General features: G+C 40.5%; 1 protein-coding gene across 2 annotated transcripts in view; it reads left to right on the top strand.

The window, feature by feature from the left end:
- The window catches only part of SSH2 (slingshot protein phosphatase 2), a 104,431-nt gene that overhangs the window by 2,996 nt on the left and 85,020 nt on the right, over positions 1-16,415 (top strand). Inside the window, exon 1 of one of the 2 annotated variants that reach the window (XM_075032784.1) lies at positions 10,421-10,447. The exons of the other annotated variant lie outside the window; for it this stretch is intronic. Within the exon in view, the coding sequence (XP_074888885.1) occupies positions 10,436-10,447 (12 nt within the window). The 5' untranslated portion in view covers positions 10,421-10,435. Of the gene's footprint in view, positions 1-10,420; positions 10,448-16,415 lie in introns of those variants that run through there. 2 annotated transcript variants of the gene reach the window in all.

The raw sequence follows: 16,415 nt of genomic DNA, 5'->3' as shown, positions 1-16,415 counted from the left end.
ACAGCCCTCTGGTCGCTCGGTAACTTGTAAAATTCCCTTAATTGTCTGTCCAGACTTATGCTATCTGTTTGGTTTGGCCTTTGGTTATGCAGCCACTTCTGAGAAGTAAGACTGCAATCTCCACTTCTATACAACAGAGCAGTTGTCTTCTGATGTGCCATGTTAGGCAGAAAATGGTAGAAGGCAGGACTGTACTAAAGTGTAAAGATACCATGAGCCTGACGAGGGGCTACTTGGTGCTGGTCAAGGCCTTTGTTTATCTTGTAACACAAAATAAGATTTCTTTTTTTTTTTTTTCCTTCCCCCTGTCTCCTTTGTGTGTTTGGGGGGAGATAAAAGGGGCAGGTGTTCTCTTTCCCATCCCTTAAAGAAGGTTGTTTTGGGAGGAGGAGGACTTGTGCCAAAGTGAGGGAAGGGCCCTGGAAGTATGCATCTGCATTATAGCAGGCAGGCACAGTAGTCCCATCATGAACAAAAGCAGTGAAATAAAACCACAGTGTTCACAAGTGCTACTCAGACGTGCAGTCACAGCTCTGCTAGGGCAACTTAAAAAATCTAGCCTGTTGCTTCTTCTATCTGTACCCCAGATTCTTTGGCCCAATATCTGTGCCATATTTCCTGTCTTGCAGGACAGTAGCTTGTCAAGTGGTAGGGCTTTCCTATCCTTCCCTTCTAGCATCTTCATTTCGGTGGAAAAAAATGAAAGTGTATTTTCTTTGGGTTCTTTCTTGACAACTGTAACATAGCGAACAGAAAGAAATCTGTATGAATTTAATTTGCTATATCCTTTGCTTTTGGAGTTTAAATTAAAAAAAAAAAAGTTGCTCACTGTTGTTAACCAAAATATAACATTTTAAAAAGGAGTAAGTTATCTTGCTTGGCTGTTAGTGTGCATGCATTGTTGTTCGAGGCAGTTGTTCATACTGTCCTTGTTTACATAGAAGTTTTAAGTTAGTTTTGCTGCTTATATCTCTAAGCCATGGAACGTCTCTCAATCTCCTGTTGGTGTTAAGCTGCAGATGTCTTACGCTATCTGACAAACATGGCATATCTCTATTGCTCGCTCTGTAGCAAAAGTATGGGCACAGCAGCCACATTGTCAGGTCTAGAAACAAGCTGCAAGAAAGAATTCTAGCTAAAGCAGAGAAAAGCTAGTAAAAGGTGCCTGACTCAAAATCCTTTGTGAGCCTTGTTATCTAAGGCACTGGAAGTTGTTGGGTAACTTCAGTCATAAGGCTAGCATTAAATCTGTGTCATCATGATGATGGGAGCAGTGGAAAACTGCTCTAATACTCTTTGTAGCTTTCCAAAAGACTTTTGATAATTATCTGTATTGGGAAATAATCTATTGAAACTTGTCCTTTTAAATTATTTTTATGCACAGTTCTAAAAAAAAAATAAAAAATCTGTAATTTCTTTTAAGGGCTGTTTTTCCTTTGTCTATTACATCTCTTTCCTGAGAAGTGAAGAAGCTGGGCAGGCAATCTGGCCCTGACTGCTCTCGCAGTTCACTTGTCTTCCCTACCCTCAGGGAGACAATATGCTTTTATTGGAAGGGAGCGATTGACCCAGAAAGAGAGGATACGCTGCATATATTGTTATAAAATGCACAGTTTAAAAAAAAAAACGAAGTTTAAAGCAAATGAAAACCTAAGCCATTTGACTTCCCCTCCTTAATCCCAGGAGAACAGCTTGAGCAGGAAGCAGAGTCGTGCAAATGTGTTTGGGAGTTTCTGTCATGTTTTGCTTGAGAGCTCCTTGCTTGTGGAGCATACAGGAAATATTTTCCCACTTATTTATGGGGAAGCTAAATATAACATTTCTCTACCCCTGGTCCTGCAATTGCTATTAAACAATGTGGTATTTGTGAGTTTACTTAATCATCGATAAGTCCAGTCTATCTCATGTAGAACTTCTCTTTCCTTTTTTTTTTTTTAAATAGTTAAGATCCTGATAGCTGCTGCTTATATAGGGTTGTGGAGAGTTGATTTTTGGAGGGGACTACAATGGAACAAGAACAGAAGCTTCTTATGAAATATTTAGTAGACAGAAATGCCTGATACTTAAAGATGCTATCATCTGTTGTTTGCTGGTTTTCCTCAACTGATGTTTTTCAGGTGTAGCCATAGCTCATTCTGAAAACTGAAGTTTTCAGAGGCAGTGGACCAAAAGAATGTGCTGACTCCTGCTTTAGGCAAACTTCTCATAGTGCCTTACAGACACCTCAATTTCCTGTGTTGCCAGCTGTCACTGTTTGGGAGATAAAACTGTTTTTAGTTAGGTGATTTGTAACTTCCTCCCTGTCTTTCAAACTTCTGTTGAAACCTCTGCAAGGAAAACAAGAGGCCTCTACCTCTTGTTGGGTGTGATGCTGTATTGTTAAAAGATGAAGGTTTCTATCCAGCTCTACAAGACCAGGCTCTTGCATTGCAGAGAATTTTTGTATGTATAAATGTATTCATATGTGGTAAGACTCTTCTCTTCCTAGAGCAGCTTGATGGTTAAGCTGAAGCTGCTTGGTGACAAAAGACCAATCCTTCTTTGAAGATCTGTTGTCTATTGTATACACACATGCCAGGTTCTTACAGAGATCTGCATGACATGCAAGGTCCTTTTTTAGGTTGAGAACAGTATTTGGAGCTGAGAAGGAGGATGATGACAGTTGAATTGGAACCTCACTGAGGATCATATAGAAACATTCTTAAAACTTGCAGAGTACAGGAGTCTATTTTTTTCTCTTTTTTTTTTTTTTTTTAAGGGATCTAACTGTCCTTTTGTAGGATATCTCAATGGCAGCTTGATTATTTTTTTTTAATTTCTTCCTGAAACAGCAAACCCTTTATTTGCATTTCCCAGGTATGTTTATAGTTTTTCTGAGGATTTGTACCTTACAGCGACACTGATGATGGTTAGGTTTGGTTTGTATAGTGGAATGGTTTACTTCTTGCTGGCTTTTTTTGATCTGATTTATGAGGAGTGTAAATTTGGACCTGGCTTCGACTTACTTTGACTATCAGGTCTAATATGCTGTGCTATTTGTTATTGTGCTTATTGAGCTAAGGAAGTACTGAATATAAAATACCTCTTTCATATTGCTCTTTACATTAGATTGCTCACTCTAAGGTTTCTTTCCAAAGCTGGCAGCTACTTCTCCCGTATCCTTCCCTCCTCCCTTTTTTTTTTTTTTTGTTCTATTTACTGGGGCATTGCTTTAGAAGTTGTCAGTTTTGGAGTATTTGTGTCTTGACCAGTGAAGTCCAGGCAAAAGAAGCTATGGTAGCTGGCCTAGAAGCTGAAGCCTGCTTTTCTTGGGGAAAGCCAAGCTTCTTGTAGTACTTTGTCAGTGTTGACCTAAAAATAGCCATTTTTAGGTTAAGAGGGAGATTTTGTCTGTGTGCTTATTTCACCTTTTTCTTTTTTTTTTTATTCCACTGAATATGATGCCATTTGTGACATTTTAGATAAAACAATTATACAGCTCAGTTGCATCTTTCAAAATATGAAGTTAGGTTGAAACAAACCGAGTGAAATATACATTGAAGTTATGTACCCCTGGAACTCAGGAGGTGACAAATTCTTGTGTTTTGAAAAGGAGCTTGTAATTTGAAAATGCAAATAGCCTGTGATACTGTAATAAGTCATTATTTGACCAATATTGATTCTTGCTGTTTAAGCAATGAAAGAAGGTTGAAAAGGGCAGGGTAATGTAGTATCTACAGTTACTCTGAGAGTCAGTGACACATTCACTTAAGTGGAGAATGCTATTTTGGGTGGAGACTGCCATTCAAAAAGCAGTCTCCTGGAAGTATTTTAGTGTAAGAGGGCTGCTGTTGTGCAGGGGTAATGCCTGAGGATTTCCAGTTACTGGGAAAAAAAATCCTGAAGGATCTATAGCTGCAACTATTCTGTCTTGGGAAATGAAAAAAAAAAAAAAGAAAAGAAAATAGCCCTTGGGCAGCTTAGCTCAATGTAGCTGTTCCCTCATCACAGCCTGCAGCTCAAGGTTTCATTCTTCAGTTACAACAAACCACATCCTCACAGTACCACAGCGCAACTTCACTCTGCTGAAGCAAGAAGGCTGTCTTGCAGACTGGCTCTCAGGAACATCTGTACTCTGGAAACTCTTGTGGTCCTTGCAAGAATGTACTGGACAGGAAGACTTCAGAAATGCTCTTGTACTTTTAGAGTTCAACTGCCATGAAGCTTTTACTGTCTTCATATCTGACTCTTGCTGGTGCCATTAGCAAGAAGTATGTATGTACTAAGCTGCTGGTCTTCTGTGACTTGTAATTCTTTTATATAAACTGGCCTTGCAACATGAGAACACTAGGCTTGTCAACTGCCTGTTCCAAGTCTTCAGGTTGTTTAGTTCAGCCTGTGAATTTAAGAGGAGTCTCCTCTCTGTTCCATTGATTTACCTGAGCATCCTTTTAATTTGTTTGTTAGGTAGTGACAGTGAAGCTCGTATCTTTTGTGTAAAGGTTGGGGGGAATCTTGGAAGCAAGAGAAAGAAACAGGTGATACCTACTGGAAGGAGTCAGCGATTTAAACAAGGCAGGCAGGGTTTCTTACCTTTTGGCTGGAAGCTGTTCCTCCAGAGTGCTCTGTTTAAAGGGATAAAAAATTGAGGGCTAAAATCCATTTTTGCGTTTCTGAGTTGGGCTGTATAAATTGATTAGATTGCTGTCAGTCATCTGCAAAATGTCTTATTGCAATAGTATAATATTGCAGTGTGTGTGTGTTCGTGTGTTTTAGTTGGCATTTGGGTGGGCTTCTGTATGTGCAGTTTTGAATGTGTCAATAGCTTTTTGCCCAAATAGAATTGCTCTGAATATGCATCTTATCAATGTTGCTCATTGCAGGCTGATCTTCTCTCAGAAGGCATAAAACGTTGCTGTAAGATGAGTCACACAGTTAAACAGCTTGTTGCTTCCATGGTGAGACGCACCCTTACTGTGTATGCCAGCAATCGTGAAACTCTTGGCAAATACCCTCTGACGTGAACTTCTTATGGCCTTGGTAAATGAAATGCCTGTGGCACTCACTGAAATGGGTTTTGCTTGTGGGTGCTTGCTGCTTTTGGGTATGCTAGTCCTCTTTTTCCTGAGGAACTCCTCAGCTGAGGCTTCATGGAAATAATGAAGTTACTGCATCAGTGTAGGCTGTTTCAAGGTGAAATTAGTGAGGAACTTAAGGCCACAGCGTAAACTTCTTGCATTGAAGTAATCAAAGACATCAGAATATTTCATCTGACCTATTTTGAAAGAACTGTTTTATCACAAATCATACCAAAGCTCAGGAGGTGGCTTGGATGCTTGAGCTTTCCACTGCTTTGCAAGTAGAGCAGTGCAGGAGATCTCTGGGAAGTAAATTCCAGAGTTGTGCAGGTCTGAGACTTGTGATGCCAGGCTCCTTGTTGCACTGCGTGCCCCTTGCCCACACCCCAGTGAGGTGAGCCACAAACAAGTCCGAGGTGAGATAAAGCAGAAGGCTTCTGAAAGGCAGAAGACCAAAACCTGACTCCTGTGTACTGTGGGTCCATTGAGTCACATATTTTCTCTATCTGGTAGGCTTTAACACACTTGCTGTAGCAAGTCTCTCCTTAGGAGACAATCTGCAGGCTGCTTCTGTTAGTTTGCCTCTGACTGACTTTGCTGTGATGTGAGTGGGGATGTCCCAAAGGGAATTTGGAGCAGTTTCCAAATCCAAGAGTTTGTTTTCCCTCTTAGAACAGATGAGAAGCAATAGGAAGTAGTTGGGAAAGAATGGCACTGGAAGGGTTTTGTTGAGGGATACTGCATTCATTTGTTAGGTCTTGAGGCCTCCTTAGCAAAAAGGCAAAAACTGCTGAGCAAGTCTTCAACTTGTAACTGGATTAAATATCTGAAAAGTGAATTTTAATGTGGAAAGCTGGTCCTGTCACAGGGAACTGTGGTTGTCCTATTACTCTTCCTGGCTGCTACCACGTCCCTTCTGTTTTGATGAACAGAATTATTACATTTAAAATTGAAGCAAGAACTTTTAAGACTTGTTGAACTAGCTTGGTTTAGCTTCAATAGTTAACATCTGAGAAATGTGTATACTAGGATTCTTAAGAAAAAAACAAAACAAAACACTAGGCTTTTCATCTCTATACCTTTTAGCATGATGACGGGAAGGAGGGTTAGGACATATGCCTTGCATGTGTAAAATGCTTTACTCTCCAAAGGAGAGCTTTGTTGGTAGTTAGAGGTAGTCTGTGTCTTGTGCATGATGCAGGACCAACCCTTTGGCTTAATCCATCTGAAGTTGGAGTTTCCCACGAATCTCTGAAGCTACTGAATGCTTAAGAGTCCCGAGTGCCACGTTCCAGGCATTTAAAAACAAAAGCCCCTAACCTTCACTTGCATGTGGAAAACCTGTGGGCTGCTATCCCTCTGTCTGAAAAAAATTTGCAAGGTCTTGCTCAGCCAGGAAAGGGCCAGTCCTTAGCAAACTGTCATTAAAAATACAGACCTTCTTCTGTATGTGAATGTCGATGCTTAGGAGCAGAGTAGTCAGCAGTTGTCTGTGAGATGGCCCACTTCTTGTATGGTAGCAGGCATCCTTTTGAGTCTGCTGTTTCTTTGCAGTAGTCCTGACTTCTGGAGCATCTTCTGTAGGAAACAGGGTGTCACACTGAAAATTTAGCTCATAAGTAGCTGTGGGGCAAGCAGGAAAGTGACTCAGCTCTCTGACCTACAGACAGGAGCTAAACCTAGTTGCAAGAGGAAATACTAGGTGACAAGATAAAGGTGTTTCTGGAATAAGAATTGATTCTTTTTTTGCTGGTCTTTGTTTTTGTTGTTGTCATTTTTTTGTTTGTTTTCCTTTCCACAGTTGTCCTCAAGAGTTTAAAATAGTTTAAAGACAAACAGCTCTGGGCCTGTTCTTCAGATGATGCTGTAACCACTGTATTTAAATACAGTGCTTCAAAATGTGGTTATGAAACAGTTAACTAGCTGCCATATTATATTGTCTTCCTGGGTGAAGTGTAAACCTCGAAATGACAGCCTTCTCCTTAGCCTTTTAAAGTTGCAGAATAGTTGACAAAGACTTAATTCACTTTCTGAACAAATGTTTTTCTTATGTAACATCTAGTGAGTTTCATTACTGGGAGTTTCCTCTGTTTTTGTTTTCAGCTGAGTTGTGCTTATGTGGGGTAGCAAGCTTGTGACTTCAAAAAGCGAAGTGAAACAGGACAACTTAGGCTTTTTTGCTCTTTGTGGCATTTCTTCTTTCTTGGTCGTATTTTGGTTGCGCAGCAGTTCATAGAATGTGTAAGCCTGAATTTCAACACTTAAATGAATCTCCAGACAGCAGCTATCCCTGTACTGTGGGTCAAGTCTAATATTGCATAAACTTGCCAGTACAGTTGCACATGGAAATCAAATATTAATATGTTATCTCTTGCTTTTTGTGTTGGCCTGCCGCTGTGTCCCTCAGCACTTTGCTGTGAGGTGGCTGGGGGTGACTGCCTCAGTGATGTGCTGGGGGTGAATTTTCTTTCTGTGCAGCTTCTGCTCTGCTCCTGATTCTTAAATAAAAGAGGTTATCAGGGCAAAACAGTATGAACATAGCATACTTTCAGATGCTTTCCCAAAAGTTGGGCATAGTTATATAAACTTTAAGGCAAAGGAGGCATTATCAGTTAACGTTTATAGTAGGACTGGAGTAGAGTTTGCATAGTCTCAGTGGGTGAAATGAATATTTTTCACATACTTTACAGATCCCTGATCTCAACTTGTGCTTCATGCTGCAAAGATAACAACTGTGCCACAGGCTTCTGCAACCTACACTTCTGGTCTTTGAAGTGGAATTTTTCTCTTTTTACACATACACCAGAAACTGCTCTTGTCTGGAGGAAGCTCTATTTAACTTAGATCTGTTAACATTGACTGTAGATGGCTGAGATGGAAACTGCCCCAAAATAACTATTTGGCTCTCTTAGGAGTGAGGAAGTTCAAACTTGACTTTCCCTTGAGGAGAAGGGAAAAGTTTTAAATCTTTTTAGTATTCGGGGAGATGGCGGCATGAGCCAAAATAAATTTTTAAACTCCAGTAACTGCTCGCATCTTGATTCTAAACTTGAGTTGTGTCTCATTTAAAAAAAAAAAAAAAATTAGAAAACAAACACAACAAACCCCCCACTAAACAATGCCCCCCTCCTACAAACAAACCCCCCCAAAACAAAACCCAACCCAAAACTACTTAGCTTGGTCAAAGTTTAAACTTGCAAGTTTGGTTTTAGAACAGGCAAGCACAGAATGCCTTGAGCCAAAGGGGGTATGTGCAAAGATAGCTTCAGGTGAGAAGCAATCTGTATTTGTCAGAATTTAATTTGCTTGCTATGAAGTAGGACATCCTGGACATACTTCACTCTTTTTAAACTTTCCTTTGATGGTGAACATTTCTTTACACATGCTGAAGTTCACCGTGGGAAATACTGAAGAACTCTGAAGTGGTTGAGAGATACCAACAGGGTATTAGGGAAGAATCTTTTCAGGGGGCAGAGGATGGGAAGCGATTTGCCAGCTGACTTCTGATAGCAGTCAGTTTTGCTAACGCATAGCGTCACTCTTCTTGGCTTGGCTTGATTTCAGTACCTCTGTGTGGTGTGGAAGCACACTGTGTAAAACGTGAGAACTTCCTGCTGTGATAAGGAACCAACAGCTCTTCCAACAAGTGCAGCCTCTAGCTGCAGTCCTGAAGACAACAGAAATGTTTGCTGTCATGGGCCTTCAATATTGTCAGCCTCAAACTGAGTATCTTGCTCATGAAGGAGTAGTGGAACAGGCCTGAGCCTGGCCTGAACCAGTTCAGAAGGCAGAGCTTTGTTTGCTGCATTGCACTGCTATGGTAAGAGAATTAGGAGGGTAAGCAGTGTTGAAGAATCTCTAGTCCATGATGGTGGCTCTGACTGAAATGGAATAATCTTATTTTAAAGGGTGCTCTAAATGACTAAAGCTTTATAAATATTAATTTTGTTCTTTTGTTTCCTAATAAAAGGCTTTTATTCATGAAATCACTATTTATTTATTAACCTGACAAACTAATAGCAAGCTCTCTTCTTCCAGTGTATGCATGTGCCATATCACAATTCTGCTTGTCACCATAATAAGAACTTCATTCATCTGCTTTAAAATGTCATTGATAACAACCTGGCAGTGGCCCAGCTTGGAGCAAGTTAACTACAAAAGACTGCATTGTAAACCTTTCTGAGAGTACATGCTACATTAAGTCTAAAATTAAAAAAAAAAAAAAGAGAGAGAGAGAAAAATGTGCAGGCTGGTTCAGGCTGTATACAACTGCCAAATAGCTTCAAACCTCTGAAAAAATGGAGCTCTGTATAGAGGAGTTCTGGCTGAAAATGGGATAGTTCGGAATTAAGGGTGCATTCTGCTCACTTCAAACCTTTGAGGTACACTGAATTTAAAAGCATCTTAAAATGAGAGGGAATGTCTTACTGAACACAGGCAGCTAAATAAGAACTTGTACATGTAAGGATCTTATTTCCTTTAGTATCTTCCTTCTTTGACTGAATGCCCAGCATAAAAACTACAGTCTGAAAATACGTCATAAGCCTCTGGGAGTTAACCACTAGTAATACTGTGAGGTAGTTTGTCTCGGTTATAATAACCTTCCCCAACCCCGGCTGCAGTCTGTACACCAAACGTATTTATCCGCCTGTAGGTTCCCACAGTGCAAGCAGGGTGTCTGTCACACGCTGAAGTTCAAGTGCCTGGTCTGTCTGCCACCTCCTCTGGAGGTATCTTGAGCTGCTCATTGCTCTGGCAATCCTGTATATCGGGCTTCATGTCCATGGCAGTTTAGGGCTTCTTGCCTTTGACTGTCCTGTTCTTAAAGCTATTACAGATTAAACTTGTAGCCTGCATGAGGGTGAACTGAATTGCTCTTGAAACAGATGCAGAGCTTGTGGACTTCTTTGAGAGAAGCTCCCAGGGATCTTTAAAATGGGCCCTGCCCTGTGCTATATATGAGGGCTCTGTGTTTTCATACAGCCCCTGCCTAAACTAGCTAGTCTCACTGAACAATTTAACGGTTGAGCAGAACATGAAGGTTTAAGGCATCTTCATCCAAGGTCTTCCGGGAGCAATGTAAGCATGCAGTAAATTACCATTGTTCTCATCCTACATTCTAGAGATGTAAAAGGCTCAGGCAGTGTGGTGAAGGGCTTGCTCAGAACTGATGGGTGTACAGTCTGATTTCTTAACTAGAATGGGGACTGCAAGAGTCTTTTAAAAAAAAAAAAAGCTACAATTTCATGCCGCTTCACTTCTGTGGTTTTTTTGTTTTGTCTCTTTCTTAAGTATAGTGTATGGACAGCGCCATGGGTTAGGGAACACTTCAACTTCATCTTCAGAGACTTTTCGTATGTAGCCTTCTACTGAAGTCAATGGGCGTGGAGGTAAGCAGTGCTGAGTGCTTTCTGACAACATCACTACCACCCACTCTGTAGCCTGATGCACACAACACTCCTTGTATTTGAGCATTGTTTTTCTCCGAAAAAGTCGCATGCAGTTGCACAATGAAGACACTGCTTATTTGTGTAATGCAAATCTATTCCTACTTGTTGGTACAAAGTGCAAGCAGTGGGCATCAAAGTGCGGGAGACTTCACCGATACTGCATGAACACTTGCCACTGAACTTCAGTGACATCCCTGTATTAAGTCAAAATAAAAGATGGCTTCACAGTTGGACTGTGAGTGAGTGGGATTTGAAGGTAGGGTTGAATGTTACCACTTGAAGCATTTGTGCTACTGATGCTTAACACCTTTACCCTACTATTGTTTGTTTGTTTATGTATTTTTACAGCTGCTGAGTTTAGTGTCCCTCAATGGTTAATCATTTTATCATGAGCCATTCAGAATCAGTGAGAGTTTCCTGTTTCCTTGTCTTTCTGTTGATTTCCTTTTCTGTTGAAACAACTTTCTCTGTTGAAACAACTTAGTTGCTACATTCTTCAGTTTCCATCTAGTGGCTTAAAGCAGAGGGAGGGGGAAACTGTCTGAAATGGCCTGATATTCTCACAGAGATATTGACAGCTGGGTCTGGTGACTAAATTGTTATGATAAAACACAAATTCATTAGTTGATGCTGTTGAAATCCGCTGACTTTTCTGTACTCCTAATAGAAGGCTTTAAAATATCCAGCTGCAGACTGATCCTCTCCAAGCATGTGACACTGACATCAGTCCTAGAAGTGAGGCATTGAACTGGCTCCAAAAATGAGCTCATCGGGTGATATTCAATACACTGATTTAGCAAAATATTAGCTAATTGGATTACATGGTCACCTGTACATACTGTTTGAAAGATGGGAATTCATTCCAATTTTAGCTGCTGTGATTCCAGATATCAATGTTATAATCGTAAGATCCTTTCGATAGGATGCTGTGTTCCCACTGTATGTTGGGAGCAGGGCTTGGCAGAGCCCATCTCTAATTGCCACTAATTTGCTCCAAGATTTGCCGTTTTCTTTGCTTTTCTTCTCCCTGCACCCCTCCCAATAAGCTATAGGGAATAAGAGTTTGGGATTCAGTTGTTAAGCTGACCCTCTAAAGCCACTCATAAAACTTGTTTAATTTTCTTATGGCTCTCTTGACTTGTTTAAATGGCTGCATAAAAACATAACTATGTCCTTTCCCAGGAGTCTGGATAGTGGTTCATCTTCAGCTTGACCTGCCATCCAAAGCAGAGTGACTAGTCATGACCGAAATAAAATTAAACTCTGGCAGAACCATCCTGGAGGCTAGCTACCATGTGCATCTAGCTTCCACCCCTCCTGTAGCTTGACGTCAACAGTAACTGCATACTTCCTCTTATGACCCACAAACAGAGTGTGCATTCGGGCAGCACATCAGAGTGATGGTGCCCCTGAATAAACACACTTGCCCATTATTTTGTAGACTTGAAGAAATTCTGTATTTACCTTTAATTACAGTAGGAGTATGTTCTAGATGCTAGTGTCCCAGCATCTCAACATATGCCTGATTATTTATTTATTTGAAACATGGGCATAAGAGAAACAGTATGTTAGAAGAAGGGTTCATGTGACTTTGTGCAGAAACATTGTTGTCTCCCTCCCCCCAACCGTTATTTTCTGCCTGTTATTGCACATTACAGGATTGTTTGGTTTGGATGCTGTTTCTTGCTGAATAGAAGTCTTTATTGAGCGAGCCATAATGTTGCTCTTTTCTTTCAAGAAATACTGCTGCTAACTTAAGACAGAGGAAGATGCTGTATCTTGCAGGGCTGTAACAATGTTGTCTGAACTGCGCAACTAAAGAATTATACTGTGAAAAACAGAATGGAAAAACTGCTGCTGATGTATACAGAAAGTTGAGGTGACGAGAGGCTCTTAAGAGAGATAGGAAGAACTCTGTTCCTGCAAGAGTAAATGATCCCTTAGAGTAGCCAAGGAGGCTGGTTGTTGTGAACTCTGTGCAAAGTTCAGTGGAGAGTGTGCTCTGATGTCCCAGGTGATACTGCCTCTTCCTACTTCTTGTTTACAAGAAGCTGGCATGTTTTCAGAATAAGCTTCTGAAACATACTTGGTGGGGAGGAGGATTGGGATGACAAAATACTTCCTTGCATCCAGAAAGTTAGCTACAGCAGTAACTATTCAAGTTGGCTTAATGGCTGCTGCCTGCTTTTGGTTAAGTTTGGGAATTGTGCTGGTGAAAAGTGAGCTCTTGGGGTAGGACTGTTTAGTCCCCGTTTGTGCCTCAGTGCATGCGTTCTGCAGCAGCAGTTCAGTAGCATACTTCAGATGCTGCCTCTGCAAAACGATGAAATAAACTTCCGCTTTTCCCAACAAAATGCCTGTGGTACATGCGTCGCTTAGTTGTTTTCGTTCATCTTCATTTAACAATAGCAAGAGTTGTGTAGAATATATGTAGGGTATGGAAATGGAGAACTGACCCCCATCTATCCTCTGCTGTTGGAGGGCAGGGGAAGGTGGGGAGAGAGGGAAAGGAGGAAAACAGCTTCGCCCATGCCTCTTTTGATACTGAAGAGCTTTCCAGTGATTTGAGAAGGGGGTGGGGAGAGAACCAGATGCTCTTAGGAAGTTCATACCATTGTTAATAATGTAATTCACAGATGGTGGTGAAGGCCTTGAAGAGGCTTTCATGCAGTACTTATGCTCTGTAATAGACAGATCATCACATAAGGGCTCACAAATAGAGATGACTTAATCCCAAGGATGAGTCTACAGTGATCTATTTGGTAGTGGCCCTGCAGATCATTGTAACATTTTTAAACAGTTAAGAGCCTTCAGGATCCCTGAGCGTTGAGCACTACTCCAGGATTGGACCAATCCCTAATTAAATTGTTGGGATAAAATGTTAGTATAGCTTTGAAACTTTTCCAGTGAAAGTGGCTCTTATGAAATAAGAAACAAGTTCCTTTGTCCTGGCACTGAAATCAATACAGATAGAAGTGTGAAAATCAGTTTGTACAGTGCCATCTTGTTAAGAGGCAGTTCTGCTTTTATTTCCATTTACCTGATTGGAGTTGGAAGCAGACCTTGTATGTGTTTTCTTCTGAATAGCTGTCAGTCCTTCTTGACAGCTAAGGAGAGGGATTGTGGATTGCATGTCCTCTTGCTTTTTGAAAAAGTAGTCACTCTTACATATAAGCTTTATAGCAAATGAACAGGCTGCTGCTATTCAAACATGCAGAATCAGAAAAGTTTTAGCTCAGGTCTATGCAATTAAATTCAAATATTTTTATCTTTGTGAGAGGCTTATTGACAAGGTCTTCACTGACTGCTGGTCAACTTTTTTATTGACTGTAAGCTATGTAACTAAAAGTATATACTAGGAACTTTAAGCAATACTAGCCTATATGGTAGCACTAGCAATCAAAAGTTTCAGATAACATGAGAACTGATCTTTGCTTTGTTGTTCGCTGCTGTCTTTTCAAGTGTAGCTCTTCCCTTCCTAAGAGGTGTTTCCATAATGTTTTTTTTATTATTATTAACTTTTTCAAGTTTAAATTGTGTTTAGTAAATTGGCTTCTTGTGATGTTTGTCATGTGATGGTTCATGAGCCCTGAAGAATGTGCTCCTGTGACTTCGGCCATGTATTTGCCCATACCAATGCAGGCTGTATCATGTGTTCTTGTTGGTCTTGCATTTTAGGCTCAGTAGTGAAGGGGGTGGGGGGTAGAAAAAAGGGAGACTATTTCAGGGCTAAGCTACCAGAAATTCTCAGACTGCTTAATTTGTGACCTTGTTCACTCGTTAAATACAATCCAGGATTTTCTACCTCTTCCATATTTTCACAGAAATGTTTTCTGCATTAGAAGCTTCTTTGGTGGTTTGGTTTTGGTGTTTGTTTTTTTTTTCCTTGCTATTGTCTTTAAAAAACAGGGGGAAAACCACCATACTTTGGTAAAAGAAATATCTTGAAATCTTGAGGGAAGAGATTTTTTAATTTTTTTAAATTTTTTTTTTTTTTTAGACCTTGGTGAGAGTTGTATGCTTTAACCAAGAAAGCTGGAAATTATCTACTCTCTTTCACATTTTTGCATATATCAACTGTGGCATCTGTAAAGCAGTATCCTTATTACTGCAGTAAAATGAACAAAATTGAAATGACCATATCTGTGCCAAGAGTTTACTGTTCCTCCACAAAGGCCAAAGTTTTTTAGCGCTAAAGTGCTGTTAGTGAACCTGCATATAGCTCCTGTCCCACTGCTGGTGTGTGATGTCTGTGTCCATTCCACCTCTGCACAGTGGAAGCTGAGCCCTCCCAGGGCTGAAGACTGACAAGGTCAGACTTCATATTAGGTTTGTTTTAAGCAGTGCTTTCAAGCATTTGGGCATCCTTCTATTTAATTTCCTTCCTTGGCACCATATAATACTGTTTTTCTATGGATATGTGCTGCTACTGCTGTTCAGTCCTCTGTGTTTATCCACGTTGCCCCCCCACCCCGCATTTGATACAGCAACTGCTGTTGGGTCTAAATCAGTGTTCTTAACTCTTTGAGATCAAGGCTTTACAGGAGAGATGACTGTCAGCTAAAGTTGTTCGGTGTCGTGAATTTTCTGCATGTGGATGCCCTGACAGTAAAGCTGTCCATCTTTAGTAGCCTTCATTTTTCAGCAGATGGGCTGTGCTCTGGAGTTCACATACTATTAAGACTTCTTTGTACTTTTTATGTCTGCATGGGCTAATGCATTTCTTTAGATTTGAATCTAAAATCAAAATAGCATCAGTTTAATGCAATGTTTTTTGTATCACCTTCTTTCCTCCAAGTTGGATTTGTATTTTCAGCTCTGACTCTAGTATGTGTTGCTTCATAATTTGGGGTTTTTTGCTTGCTCTTCACATCGTTTAAAAAAAAAACAAAACCAAAAACAAACCCCAAACCCACAAAACTCTGTTTTGCTTAGCTCATACAGTATTTCCACTTGGCTCAGAAGATGTGGATTTGTGAGCTGAGGGAATCCTCATTTGGCTGGTCACCCAGGCTTTCTTCAAGAGCATTAGAAGGATCTACAGCTTAAGTTCATCAGAGGGCTGACCTGCTCTAGTCTTAATGAGATTTATTATACATGTACCTTTTGGATTCTATGGCTTTGATCGTCAAATCAATCTGTATAAACCTGTTAGTAAAAGCAAAACTGTTGACAGAAAACTGATTCTTTATACTGAATCTGCCCTGTGTTAGGATTATTGATTTTCGAAGTTAAAATAATAACCCTTGTGCCATTGGCATGCAATTTATCTGTGGTGTTTGGCTAAGTGCTTGTATTCATGCTTCCCTTCTTAGCTCCTCCAATCTTCTCTCTCAGAAAACCACATTGATCAAAACCTGATATCACAGCTCAGGCTTGGAGAAGGTAGAAGAAACAAATCTAGATGTTATAGTTGATGGGTAATTGTATGTGAATTTTATGAATAAAGCTGCAATCCTAATACATGCAAGAGAGATTGGGAGGGGTGGGTCTTGACCAAACGTGTGTGTGTATTTTGCCTAAAATTGCCTTTGGCTTTCATAAAAGCTTGACAGCATTTAATAATTTAAGTTTTGTTAACTTAAAAAACCTGAGAGTTCTTGACTTGCTCCAAAATAAGTTCCTGTGAACTTTCAGCTTGTCAAATAGCTGTGGGACGCCAAGGCCTTGAAGGGATCCAGAGGTACTGGAGGGGTGTAGATGTGTACCGATTATCACTGGGTGAAGGCAGAGCATGGGCAACACAAGCAGGGAAACTGGTGTGTGGAATGAGACTATCTGAGTTAGTCTCCTCCAGAGCCGCAGGACACGCAAGATGCTGCAGTAGTTTGGCTTAACTTCTTTGAGTTTGGTGACTTCTATGGCTGTGTTAAATCTCCATGGAAGATGCAGGTTGACAGGCCTATAA

Source organism: Buteo buteo, chromosome 7 (assembly GCF_964188355.1).
Source record: "Buteo buteo chromosome 7, bButBut1.hap1.1, whole genome shotgun sequence".
NCBI classification, from domain to species: domain Eukaryota; kingdom Metazoa; phylum Chordata; class Aves; order Accipitriformes; family Accipitridae; genus Buteo; species Buteo buteo.
Note: the sequence above shows the minus strand (reverse complement) of the source record. Positions and strands in the feature narration are given on the sequence as shown.